The sequence below is a fragment of the Arachis hypogaea genome, chromosome 5, assembly GCF_003086295.3.
Source record: "Arachis hypogaea cultivar Tifrunner chromosome 5, arahy.Tifrunner.gnm2.J5K5, whole genome shotgun sequence".
NCBI classification, from domain to species: Eukaryota; Viridiplantae; Streptophyta; class Magnoliopsida; order Fabales; family Fabaceae; genus Arachis; species Arachis hypogaea.
Genome location: NC_092040.1, coordinates 95304565 through 95317821, shown reverse-complemented (window position 1 = coordinate 95317821; position 13257 = coordinate 95304565). Strand labels below are relative to the sequence as shown.

Sequence of the window (13257 nt, the reverse complement as noted above, 5' to 3'; positions counted from 1 at the left end):
ACATGCTTTTTCTTCTTCATTTTTCTTCTTATCAACATAGTACAATTATTTTTGTTAAAAAATATAGAAATTATTAATATGACACAAATTTTTGCATATATCACATAAATTGTTATACATAATTTGTTATTACTAATTTTACACATAAAATGTGTTACATGTCACTCTCTTATTGCAATTGAAATAAAATCTTTCTTTTCAAAATTAAAAAGTTCTCTGCTCCTTTCTCTCCTTTTCTCAATCTCTCTCAACTCTTATTTCTTTATCTACTCTATCTCTCTTATATATTATTATCAATGGCTAATTATAAATTTGACAATCAAAATGTATAACATCAAATTTTTTAATTAAAACTAAAATTTAATTAAATTAAAATTAAAATATAGCTATATTGTATTACTAATTTAACAATCAAAATATGTCACCTGACACTCTCTCATTAAAATTGAGATAAAATATTTTTCTCTAAAAATAATAACTCCATTCCTCTATCGTGTTATCTACCTCTCTCCCTCCTCTATTTCTCTATACCCTTCCCACTTTATATCTAACTTAAAATTTACATTTTATATTATTAATTTTACAAACTAAAATATATCACCAGATATTCTTTTATTACAATCACTATAAAATCTTTTCCTCTAAAACTAACAAACACTCCCTCTCTTTATTCTTCTTTATCTTTCTCATTCTTTTCTCTCTCATTCACTATTTTTCTCTATCTTTCAGTTTTATAAAAAATAAAATTAATAAAATAATATAATTTAAATAAATTTATATAATTATAAAAAAATATTAAATTTATAATCAAATATAATTAAAAAATAATCTCATAATATTATTCATGACAAAATATATTATTATTATTATATACATATCTTTTAGGTTTTTTATTTAATTTCAAATTTTTACTGTTTATTTTTAACTATATTTTTACTTATCTTCCTTCAAATATTTATTACATATAATTTGAAAAAAATACTAATGTTGTGATTAATAATTAGAATCAAGATTAAATTATTTTAAAAAAATTAATTTTGAGTTAATTTTATAACTATTAATATAATTGTTTTATACTAATATCTAATTATATTTTATATATAAAGAGAAAAAATATTATTTTAAATTACAAGCATGAACTTAATTATTTTTATTTGTGCTATAGGCTTAACACTTAATTAAATATAAAAGTAAATACATTAAATTCTTTCAAGATTTAGATAATGAATACTAAAATTAATTATTAGTAAAAAATTAAATTCTTTCACATGAAAATAATAACTAAAAAATTTATTATTTAATTTTCTTTATCTACAAAAATTTTGGTCTTTTTAGTTGACAGAAATTTTTGTCCCCTATAATTTTTTTTATAAATCTTTTGTGTCATAATTTATAATATTAGAACAAAATCAATATAATTTTAAAAAATTTATATTTAAATAATAATTTTATAAATAAAAATACTAGTAACACATAAATTTTTACCATAGATATATTTTGTTAATTGAGTAAGTTAATATTTTAAATATATAATTTTTAAAAAAATTAATGTAAATATTAATTGTATTTAACCATTACTTTTTGCAGCGTGTTTGATTTGTCATTGCAGGTCTATAGATGAAGGTTGATATATTGGTTTGTCCATTGCATCCAGGAGTAACTATGAAGTCTCTTTTTTTAGATTCTGGTGATTCCTTTTTTGATTTGTCTTTGATGCTTTTGATTGGGTTAGGGAGTCTTTTGTCTTTAGGGAGTCTTTTGATTGTGGATTTTCGCGAGTAGATCAGTATCCCAAAAAAAAAAACACATATATTTATACATAAATATATAATAATTAATTTGATGATTAATTTTAATCATGTACTTAACTTTTTTTTATTTGAACTCACATATGAAGGAAATGTCTCGCATTAACATCCCATTGCGAGTGACAATGATCTTTGTATTCGACTAGAATTCATATGTATCACAGCAGGACTCCAAACTGGTTTTTTCGTGATAACATAACAAAACAACAATAATAATAAAAAATAATAAAATACATACTCATTTTCTTAAACAGCAACCTATTACCTACTAATGAGGAGGAGATTTTTCATGTACAGATGTAGTAATACTCTATCCATAAGATTTTTCTTAAACAACGATAAATTTATTTCTCAAAATTTGCTTGTAATTTTAGAAATTGAAAGATTTAATATGATTTTATATTTTAATTAATATCTTTATCTATTCTTATATTCGTATCTCATATAATATTTAGGATTTTTAAAATAATTAACTAAATATTAATTTTGAAAGCCATGTTTATCGAAATCAAATTTTACTTAGTTTTTTAATATTATGCTAGATATACATAAATAATTAGGCATTACATTAGACATATATTGATTACATGTTAAAATATAAAATATATATTAAAAATAGGACAATTTACCTAAATAAATTGTTTTACCTTTAAAATTACGTAAATGCATTGTTTCCAAAATGAAGACGTAAATACATTGTTTTACATATTTATAAAAACCTACACAAACACAGAATCCGCTGCTGCCAACCGCGAATTACGTGCGTTGAGTTGTGGCAACATGAAAACCACTGTTGCCTGCCGCGATTTCTGCATGATTATGATTGGTCATAAACCGCTACTAGCAGTAGCGGTTTATGTGCATTGGTTTACGTATGTAAACCGCTAGAAGCAGCAGCGGTTTACGTTGAGTACGAAAACAAATAGTAAAACTAATCTTTATCTAAAAAATAATTACAAAACAAATAATTAATGATATATACTATTTAAATAATATCATAAATAAAAAATTTAATTTATCATTTCACAATATAATTTAAAAAATATAAATATGCATGTAATAGATTTTTTATTTGTATTTATTATTAAAAGTGAGACTAAATTACAAATAAAAAAATACAATACTCAAAGTAATAAATTATATAAATAATAAAATAATTTATTTTTAGTCAAAAGTTCACTAAATCATATATTTTTCTCTTTAAAAATCACTTCATTCTCTTTTATTTATATCAACCATACAAAAGAGATTCGGAGAGTTTGGAACATGTGTTGTGTTCTTTGCTGCTAATTTGTATTTGAGGTTCTAGCTAAATGAATTTTTTTATTTGTGCAACTTTGTTGTTTTATGTCAAAAAATAAAAACTATTTGTATTTTATAGTTGATTGATTAGATAAATAATAGTGATAGCATCATAATTTTGATGAATAAAATAAAAAATATAAATATGCATATAATAATTTTTTTATTTGTATTTATTATTAAAATGAGACTAAATAGCAAATCAAAGAGTACTAAAATATATAAACTAAGACAGTCACCAAAAAAAATATATAAACTAAGACTAATTTTTTTTATCTTCATCCCTTCTAAAACTCATGAATGATAAAATAATTTATTTGTAGTAAAAAATAGTGAATTTTTTTATTTGATTTGCTATTTTTAGTGAAAAAATTCACTATTTTTTACTAAAAATAAATTATTTTATCATTCATAAGTTTTAGAAGAGATGAATATAAAAAAAGGAAGAAGGGACAAAAGTACACCTGAAAGTTCATACACTGGACAGTAATACACTTGAATTGTTTAATGAGTCACGCGTGCACAGTAATTATACACTCCGGCGGACAAAATCACCATTCCGGCCATCAGCGTGTGGCGTGGTTAGTTTGAGTGAACAGGTGGCTCTATTTTATCCTTGCTGGCACGTTCACAGTGAGTGACCTGGGCATTTAGTGTCAACTCAGAAATTATAATTTATTTTAATGATTAATTAAAATAAACTCTTCCTTCTCTTTTATCTTTAGAAAGAAGATGCTATGTGTTGAAACCCTAACACCTTAACCAATAACTAAGAATATGGGCTCACTCTAGAAAAAATCGAGCTCTTTATCCCTAAATTATGGCAGCGCTGTTGGTGGCGGATCTTCGTTGTTGAAGAAGAAGAAGAAGTTTGAGTACAACAATGGCAAGTATTTGAACAGAATTGAAGCTGTGGTACTCAAGTCTGGAATATAGTGAAATCCAGACAGATCCTTGTGAGTATTTTGTTTAGCTGGACGAAGTAGAAGGAAAAACAAGAAATGTGGGGACAGAGGTTGTATCTAAAAAAAGGCCATTGAAACAATCATACCAGAAGATGAATGAGCTTACAGAGTGTGCCATCGAATTGAAAGAAGATGTGCAACAGTTACAAAAGACAGTTAATACGATTTAAGGGTGAAATAAAGTGTATTAAAAATATGGTTGTGGGCATTTGTTTAGGGTTGAGTTTTTGGGCATTATTGATCACCTAACCTTGCATTGAAGTTTCTATCAATCAGAACATTTGTTGATTTCTGTATATCACAAGTGGTATTGATGAATGAAGGGTATCAATTTTCTTTGCAGTTTGCAATGCCAAACGAACCCTTCTTCCCCAATTTGGAAGCTTGCTATTATTGCTCTGGATTTTGAACAAGATATCAATCTCGTTATCAACCTCGTTGTTGCTGATGATGAACTCTGGTGCAGATGCAAAGGAAGAAGAAGAAGCCATTACAGCTTTATAGACATAACCATGGCTTCCTTTGCCGAGGAGTTTGCGCTCTGAGAAGCCATTGGTGGCAGCTTCAAGGTCACTGTAATGGAAGTGTTGGATCTTGATGGGTTTTTCTTTTTCTTTGTTATTCTGTTTTTTTGAAGTGGTGGCGGTGGAAGAAGAAGAAAAAGAAGGTGATGGTGTGAGAGAATTGGAGGTTGAAACTGCGGATTCAGCCCTGTAAGAGAAATTGAGGTACACCATCAATCAAAGTTTCAAGCTTTTGGTGTGAATCAATGAAGGAGTGGAAGAGAAAGAAGATGTTAGGGTTTCACCCTTAATTTTGCCTAATTAATCATTAAAATAAATTAATTTTTTTGAGTTGGCACTAAATACCCAAGTCACTCACTGCCAGCAAGGATAAAATAGAGTCACCTGTCCACTAACCACGCCATAAGTTGATGGCCGGAATGGTGATTTTGTCCGCCATGTATATAATTACTGTGCACGCATGACTCATTAAACGATTCAAGTGTATTACTGTCCAGCGTATGAACTTTTAGGTGTATTTTTGTCCCTTCTTCCATAAAAAAAATTAGTCTTAGTTTATATATTTTAATACTCTGTCAATACTCACTCTTTGATTTGCTCTTTAGTCTTATTTTAATAATAAATATAAATAAAAAATTATTACATGCTTATTTATATTTTTTATTTTATTCATCAAAATTATGATGCTATCACTATTATTTATCCAATCAATCAACTATAAAATACAAATAATTTTTATTTTTGGCATGAAATAACAAAGTTGCACAAATAAAAAAATTCGTTTAGCTAGAACCTCAAATGCAAATCAGCAACAAAGAACACAACTCATGTTCCAAACTCTTGGAATCTTCTTTGTATGGTTGGTATAAATAAAAGAAAATGAAGTGATTTTTAAAGAGAAAAATATATGATTTAGTGAATTTTGGCTAAAAATAAATTATTTTATTATTTATAAATTTTAAAAGAGATGAGAATAAAAAAAATTAGTCTTGATTTATATAATTTAATACTTTGAGTATTGTATTTTTTATTTGTAATTTAGTCTTACTTTTAATAATAAATACAAATAAAAAATTTATTACATGCATATTTATATTTTTTAAATTATATTGTGAAATGATAAATTAAATTTTTTTATTTATAATATTATTTAAATAGTATATACCATTAATTATTTATTTTATAATTATTTTTTAGATAAAAATTAGTTTTACTGTTTGTTTTCAGGTAAACTGCTATTGCCTCTAGCGGTTTACATATGTAAACCAATGCACATAAACTGCTATTGGTAATAGCGATTTATGATCAATCATAATCATACAGAAACTGTGGTAGGCAACAACAATTTTCATGCTACCACAACTCAACATAATTTGCTGGCTGATAGCAGCAGATTCTGTGTTTGTGTAAACCACTACTGTCAGTAGCTTTTGTATCTTCGTTTTAGAAACAATACATTTGCATAATTTTAAAAGTAAAACAATTTATTTAGGTGAATTGTCTTAAAAATATATAACATAAAATATATAAATATATAGTTACAAATTTGGTCATTTATTTTTAACGTGGAGATAACATTTTTTTTTCTAAATATAACTAACGCAAATTTTAAAAGGTAGTTTCTAAAAACAAATAGCAATACCAAATCAACCACAAAGTCTGATCTATTGTGATTTGTGAAAGATGAAACTCTTCAAAAATAAAAATTTATGAAGTGACAATGAAAATCTAATTACTCTTAAACGAAGAAATTAAAATTCATATATAATGAAAATTATAAATTTAATGATAATTAATTTTTAAAAACAAAAGATAAATAAAATTTTGATTAATTAAAAATATAAAAAAATCATTCAACTATATTATTTATATATATATATATATATTAAAATTAGTTATGAAAATAAATTATTAATATAAAATATATATTAAAAATAAATTAAATAACATATATATTTTAATGATTGATTTTAGTATATAAATAATATTTTTATCCAAAATATATAAAAAAATAAATTTTCTAAAATAACTTAAATATCTTGAGTTTTAGAAAAATCAAGAAGCTATTTATGGTTTTCTCAAATCTGGTCGCATAATATTTTTTGGTGCAAATACTAATTTTGATTGACAAAAATACCCTTTAAAAGCACCCAAAGCAAAGTACTGTGTATCCAATGATTCCAACCTCTAAACTAAAGTAGACCACACCTGAGACTGAGAGCAGTCCCTCAAAAACAGAACACCATAGAAACCATGATCACAGTAGCAGCAACCGCCGCCAACACCACCACAACCATCTCCACCTTATTAGCCATAGCCACCTCCTTTCTCCTCCTCCTCATCACTTCATCCCCAACAACCCCAAAATCCAGCAACTACCACACCCTCTTCCTCTCCACCTCCCTCTCCACCAATGTCTCCATATCCAACCACCTCCAAGCTCTCACCCACAGACCCCACATAGCATCATCCGAAGCTAACTCCCAAGCTGCAAACTACGTCCTCAAAGTCTTCACTTCCTCAAACATACCCTCTCACATGGCTTCCTATCATGTTCTCCTCTCATACCCTCTCTCCCGCTCGTTGCTTCTCACTACTACTCCCCAAGAACCTCCCTTTAGCTTCTCCTTGAAGCAAGAACCGTATAAGAGTGACCCTTATGCGGCTGTTTCCGGTGAGGTAGTTCCAACGTTCCATGCATATGCAAAGTCAGGAACTGCGGAAGGACCTGCGGTTTACGTGAACTATGGAAGAGTGGAGGACTATTTGAGTCTGAGGAAGAAGATGGGTGTGAATGTTTCAGGCTGTGTTGTGTTGGCAAGGTATGGGAAGATATTTAGAGGGGATATTGTGAAGAATGCTTATGATGAAGGTGCTGTTGGGGTGGTGGTGTATTCTGATCGGAAGGACTATGGTGGTGGTGGCGACGACGGTGGAAGGTGGTTTCCTGATGGCAAGTGGCTGCCACCAAGTGGGGTCCAGGTGGGGTCAGTGTATCAGGGGACTGGTGATCCCTCAACACCAGGTTGGGTGAGTAGGCAACCTATCATGCATCAATACTTCCATTTTTATATAAATACTTAGAATATTGACAAATTTATCTAGATCAATTATGCATCACTACTTCCATTTTTACATGAAGGAATGATAATTTAGTAGATCAATTATGTATGTAATGTGATTGATTCACCACTTTGGTGCCTGATTGTGTTGATAAGAAGACTAAAGTGAATTACAAGGCATAGTTTTGAGGACTAATTTGATTCATGACTTCAAAACACCATAACGAATCTTTTGGCATATGCTTATTGCATGTATATACGTAAAACTTGTTCAATAATTGAATATTAATATTTGTATTTGTGCAACATAGGCGAGTAGTGGTGGTGATGGTGAGTGTGAGAGATTAACCAAGGAGGAGGTGGAGAAGGAAGGTGATGTTCCTCTTATACCTTCATTGCCAGTGTCTGGTGCAGATGGTGAGAAGATTCTGAGGTCAATTGGTGGACCTGTTGCCGAACATGATTGGCAAGGAAGCAAAGATGCTCCTACTTACAGGGTTGGACCGGGGCCAGGAATTCTCAACCTCACTTTCAAGGTATCTAAATCTTATCCATTTAATATAGTTGAAGCTAGATCAGTATAAGTTCATAACTCTTTCTTCTTTGTTTTTTCCCCTTTGTTTTTTTGTGTTTTTTATTCTACTTCATCATGAAGAGGTTTGTTATTTGTGGTGGATAAACGTTCATCACTACCTTACAAGTTATGGTTATTAATTTGGGACAATTCTTTTGATTGAAATCTATTTGACCACTACTTGTTATGTAGTCCAATTTAACTATATGATCCTATTTAGGCCCTGCAAAGTTATAATGCTAGTCCAATACTGACAATTTGAACATAGTTATTGTCAACATATCATTTTATTTACTATTAAACTTTATGGTAAGAACTGTTAGATGGTTTGACATGTTTGACTAAATTATAACCGTTAGATGGTACGATCATTTCCATATTTAAGAAACATTGATTGAATGATCAGCCTGTGAAAATGTTCAGATGCAAAAAGCCCCCTGAATTGATAAATGCAATTTTGGATATTGGTTTCAGGGGCAGGAGAATATTGCATCAATTCAAAATGTTATTGGTGTAATTGAAGGAGCAGAAGAGCCTGACCGGTATGTCAGAACTTCAAACTCCTGATTTTCTCCAATGATCAATAGGCATTATTGTATGGACTAATATACTTAGCATAATGTTTCTGAAATCAATGTAATCTAGCCACTTGTTGAGAACTCAGAAATTGAAAATTCATAGCCTTTGTTTGTTTTCAGCTATTTTATTTAGTTGTTGTTGCATTGCAACTGTTTGTAGATATGTCATTCTAGGAAACCATAGGGATGTATGGACATTTGGAGCTGTTGATCCAAATAGTGGCACTGCAGCATTACTTGAGGTAAATATAGCTTTGTTTTTGCATTCATGCTTTTGTGATTTCGGCAACCATTGAGGAACTATTGGAACATATCTTTTGAAATTTCAGATTGCTCAAAGATTTGGGAAGCTTCAAAAACAAGGGTGGAAGCCTAGAAGAACAATTATATTATGCAATTGGGATGCTGAGGAATATGGCCTTGTAATTTTCTCTCTTATTTTTCACCCTCTCTTTTTATTATCATTATACATGTTTTTTGAATTTGATGTGATCATAATTCCCTTCAGATAGGATCAACGGAATGGGTAGAAGAGAACAGAGAACTTCTTGCCTCAAGAGCTGTGGCTTACTTGAATTCTGATTGTGCTGTTGGTGGAGCAGGGTTCAATGCCATGGCTACTCCACAGCTTGATGAATTGATCAAAAAAGCAACTCAGCAGGTATGACCAAAAAGTTTACTACAAATTAATAGGATCAAGCTAATCAAACTCAACACTTCAACTAAACTCGTGGCGATTAGGTTAGCTTGAATCATAAATCTCAACTCATAAACTTGTTATTCATTACTCGTTAACTTGATAATCTTGACTAGGGTAGGCTTTCTCAAAAAATCAGTGAAAGGAGACAAGAACTTTTTGTTAAATATTGACTCTTATTTAGGTCACAGACCCAGATAACTCATCACAGAGCCTTTATGAAGCTTGGACTAGTTCTGGCACCTCTCCTTTGGTAAGCATATTGCAATTGTCAAAAAATTAGTAAAGTAGAAGCATGCAATTTACTATGCTCTTAGTTTCAACAAATTGGCCAGTGATCAGTATATGATTGATTGAACTTTAAAATAGCAGCATAACTTGAACACCTATATATAATCATTAACTATTTCTTTACACGGAAAGATTGGAAGATTAGGTGGTGGAGGATCAGATTATAAACCTTTTGTGCAGCATGTGGGAATTCCATCAATTGATTTAGCCTTTGGAGGAGGTACATAACACATTAATTTAATCACTAAGATTCGGATGCGTTAATAATACTCCCTCTGTTCCATTTTATTTGTCACTATGAAAATTTGGTATGTCCTTGTAGTATGTTGATCCTTTCAAATATGCAATGATCAAACTATGTTTTTTCCTTTTTTTTTTTCCGCAGACACTGCAGATTATCCAGTATACCACTCACTGTATGATGATTTCATCTGGATGCAGAAATTTGGAGATCCTATGTTTCATAGGCATGTTGCAGGTTGGTGACATTCAATTTCCTTTTTCAGTTTATGTCACATTAAACTCCATCTCAGTTAACTCTAATGATATCAAAATGTTTCTTGAAGAGTTAAGAGTTTAATAATTACATATACAACTACAGGTTAAAATATGTTAACTTTTCCACAATTAGTATATTCACAACATATACAGAGTGTTACAAATGGGAAAGTTCTGTTATCATTTTTTGCTATTGTGTAACTTGACACTTCATGACCTTATTTGATACGAGAATTTTTCTCCGCATTCAATCGAATCAAATCCTAACAAGTGGTAACAGGATCTATGTCATTTCATACGATATGCAAAAGAATAGGTCAAGGAACTATAGAAACCACAAGAGAAACTATAACTATATAAACTTAATTCACTTGAATGACAATTGGTTCTGTTGTGGAAAACAGCTGCAAGTGTTTGGGGTCTAGTAGCATTATGGCTAGCAGATGAGGAGTTCTTACATTTTGATTATCAATCCTATGCTAAGGAGCTCCAGGTGTGTTAACTTTGCACTTTTCACACTCACACTGTTGTCACTGAATTCGACGTGGCAATATAGTGCCATATAATCTATGTAGCCGACCTCACATTATGAGATAAGGATCGTTGTAACTGAATTTTATAAAGATATTCATGAAACCAAAATGTGTTGAATCACAGCTTAATGTGAAGAACTTGGAAGATGAGATTTCAAATAAAGACATAAATTTGTCTCCTATATTGAAGTCAATCAAGGAGCTTGAGAAAGCAGCAATCAATATAAATGACCAGAGAAAGGTATCATTTGGCCAAGTTTAAACTTAAAACAAACACAAGTTCTTAAAATAACAAGTACCATATGATAAAGTGTTTTCTTTTCTTTTCTTTTCTTTTCTTTTTGTTCAGGAAATAGAAGCAAGTAAAGGTTGGAGAACATGGAAAGAGTACCAAATGAAAGTGAGAGATGTGAATGATAGACTTATGATGGCTGAACGTGCATTCACTGACAGAGATGGCCTCTTAGGAATGACATGGCATAAGCATTTGGTGAGTATATAGTTTTTTACTCTAAGAAGCAAGTGTTTTCTAGGCCAGTTCCCTCATTGTTCTTCTGACTTACAATATCACATAGTCTAATTAACAAAGGCCAGGTGAACATTAGATGAATTCTACTGTTTTGAATGAAACCAGGATTCTAACTTCTGAGAAAGATGAAATTGAAGAAATCAAGAAAATGGAACAGCTATATATATATATATATATATATATATATATATATATATATATATATAGTGAAAATGTCAATGAAACAAGGATATATGATTTTACTACTAAAAATAAAAGATGCAAAAACCAAAATCAAGAAATAAGACAGAAACCAAACATGCATTTCTCCCCATTTTGTTGGTATGAGTGAAGAAAAAGATTATCCAAGTCCTGTTCCCTTTAAGTGTTTTCCATTCCCCTATTTTGCAGATATATGGTCCAATAAAAAATAATGACTACGGCTCTCAATCTTTCCCGGGAATAGGTGATGCTGTGAGAGTGGCAAAAAATCTACAAACTGCAGAGTCATGGCATCGTGTACAACATGAAATTTGGAGAGTCTCAAGAGTCATCAAACATGCCTCATTAGTTCTCATTGGTCAATTAACATGAACATTTATTACTTCACATAATTTATTTTGGTTATAAGTGTGCGTGTGTGTATATATATACATGGGCATGGCTCTCTCTCTTAATAATGAGATCAATTTGGATCCTTTTGCATTGTACTCTAAGCTAATAAAATATTGGCATTATGAAAGGATTGAAGGGACTACTAAAATAGCATGTTCTATCTATCTATCTATCTATCTATTTTTATATACTAACTTTTTATACAATAAATTTAAATCACATTATTTTCTCTAATAATGCCATATCACAATTCTAATACATGGCAATAGATAGTAACCATTCAATTATCTTTAAGTAAAATAAAATTTTATGATTTTAATTTCCTTAATCAATTAAATTTATTATTTATCATTATTTAATTAAAACATTAAGTGCAGATTAAATGAAAAAAAAATATCAGTATTAAAAGTATAATAATAATAATAATCACAAAAATTTTGAGTTATAAAAATTTAAATTTCACACACTTTGACTAATATAGATAGTTCTACTATTACTTTATTTTATAATTTCTAATGAATTGTTGAAAACTTTTCATATTCAAATTTGGTACAAAATTTTTTTATTAGGTACATTTTAATATATCATAATTAATAAAATTAATTCGGAATTTTATACTATATTTTGTATTTTATTCTCATTCATTTTTCCTAATTCTTTTCTTTAATTAATAGCGAACTAAAAAACACCTCAAAATTATATCATGAGCACCATCTTCCGAAAAAAATAAGCAAATGAATAGATAGTTGGTTTTTCAATGTCTTTGTAGTTTATCTATAAAAAATATACACATCACTAGCAATTGAATTAAGTTTGATTTTGAATTTTATATAAATGATGACAAACATTTTTTGCATTGAAAGTTTAAATTTATTTAATGTTTGTGTTAAGTGATGCAGACTCATTTAATTAATTCTAAGTCTAAGTTCATGTCGCTTTAGCAACTTCAAATATTACGGCTTCAAAGCTTTAGTCCATTACATTTTAATGAGCAACAAATCAGTTCTTATGAGCCAAGAGAGAAGGAACCGAAATCTTCATGGTTGGAACAAAAGAAAAAAAGGTAAAGGGATATTTGACATTATTATAGGACAACTGTGACTCTGGAAAAACAACAAAGACGCAAAGACAATACCACTACTCTAAGGACATCAGTAAAGCAAAGTTCAGAAAGTAGGAAAGCAAAACACAAACATGCAAGAGTGCAAAAGTAGTGGAGCAGCTCCTCGGACAGCAGAGGTAATGGAGAAGAGTGAAAAATTATCACATGCAAATAAAGATAGCTTCAACGGATAGATGGTA

General features: G+C 29.6%; 1 protein-coding gene across 2 annotated transcripts; it reads left to right on the top strand.

The window, feature by feature from the left end:
• Window positions 1-6661: 6661 nt before the first annotated feature.
• On the top strand, window positions 6662-12103 carry LOC112802066 (probable glutamate carboxypeptidase LAMP1). Of its 2 annotated transcripts, none has more exons than XM_025845073.3 (13): window positions 6662-7629; window positions 7973-8197; window positions 8710-8777; window positions 8974-9055; window positions 9143-9235; window positions 9322-9474; window positions 9695-9763; window positions 9934-10021; window positions 10187-10279; window positions 10704-10792; window positions 10957-11073; window positions 11182-11322; window positions 11752-12103. In XM_025845073.3, exons 1-13 carry the CDS (start codon window positions 6853-6855, stop codon window positions 11932-11934), a joined length of 2178 nt encoding a protein of 725 aa, XP_025700858.1. In that variant the 5' UTR covers window positions 6662-6852; the 3' UTR covers window positions 11935-12103. The 2 variants fall into 2 exon arrangements, with proteins under 2 accessions (XP_025700858.1, XP_072093583.1); XM_072237482.1 differs by having other exon boundaries at window positions 6664-7629; window positions 11807-12103.
• The last annotated feature ends 1154 nt before the right edge of the window (window positions 12104-13257 follow it).

Excerpts from the sequence above, each read along its gene's own strand:
- LOC112802066 (XM_025845073.3), top strand. The coding sequence starts at position 6,853 with ATGATCACAGTAGCAGCAACCGCCGCCAACACCACCACAACCATCTCC. Across the intron at positions 7,630-7,972 it reads ATCCCTCAACACCAGGTTGG|GCGAGTAGTGGTGGTGATGG; the intron begins GTGAGTAGGCAA and ends TGTGCAACATAG. Across the intron at positions 9,236-9,321 it reads ATGCTGAGGAATATGGCCTT|ATAGGATCAACGGAATGGGT; the intron begins GTAATTTTCTCT and ends AATTCCCTTCAG.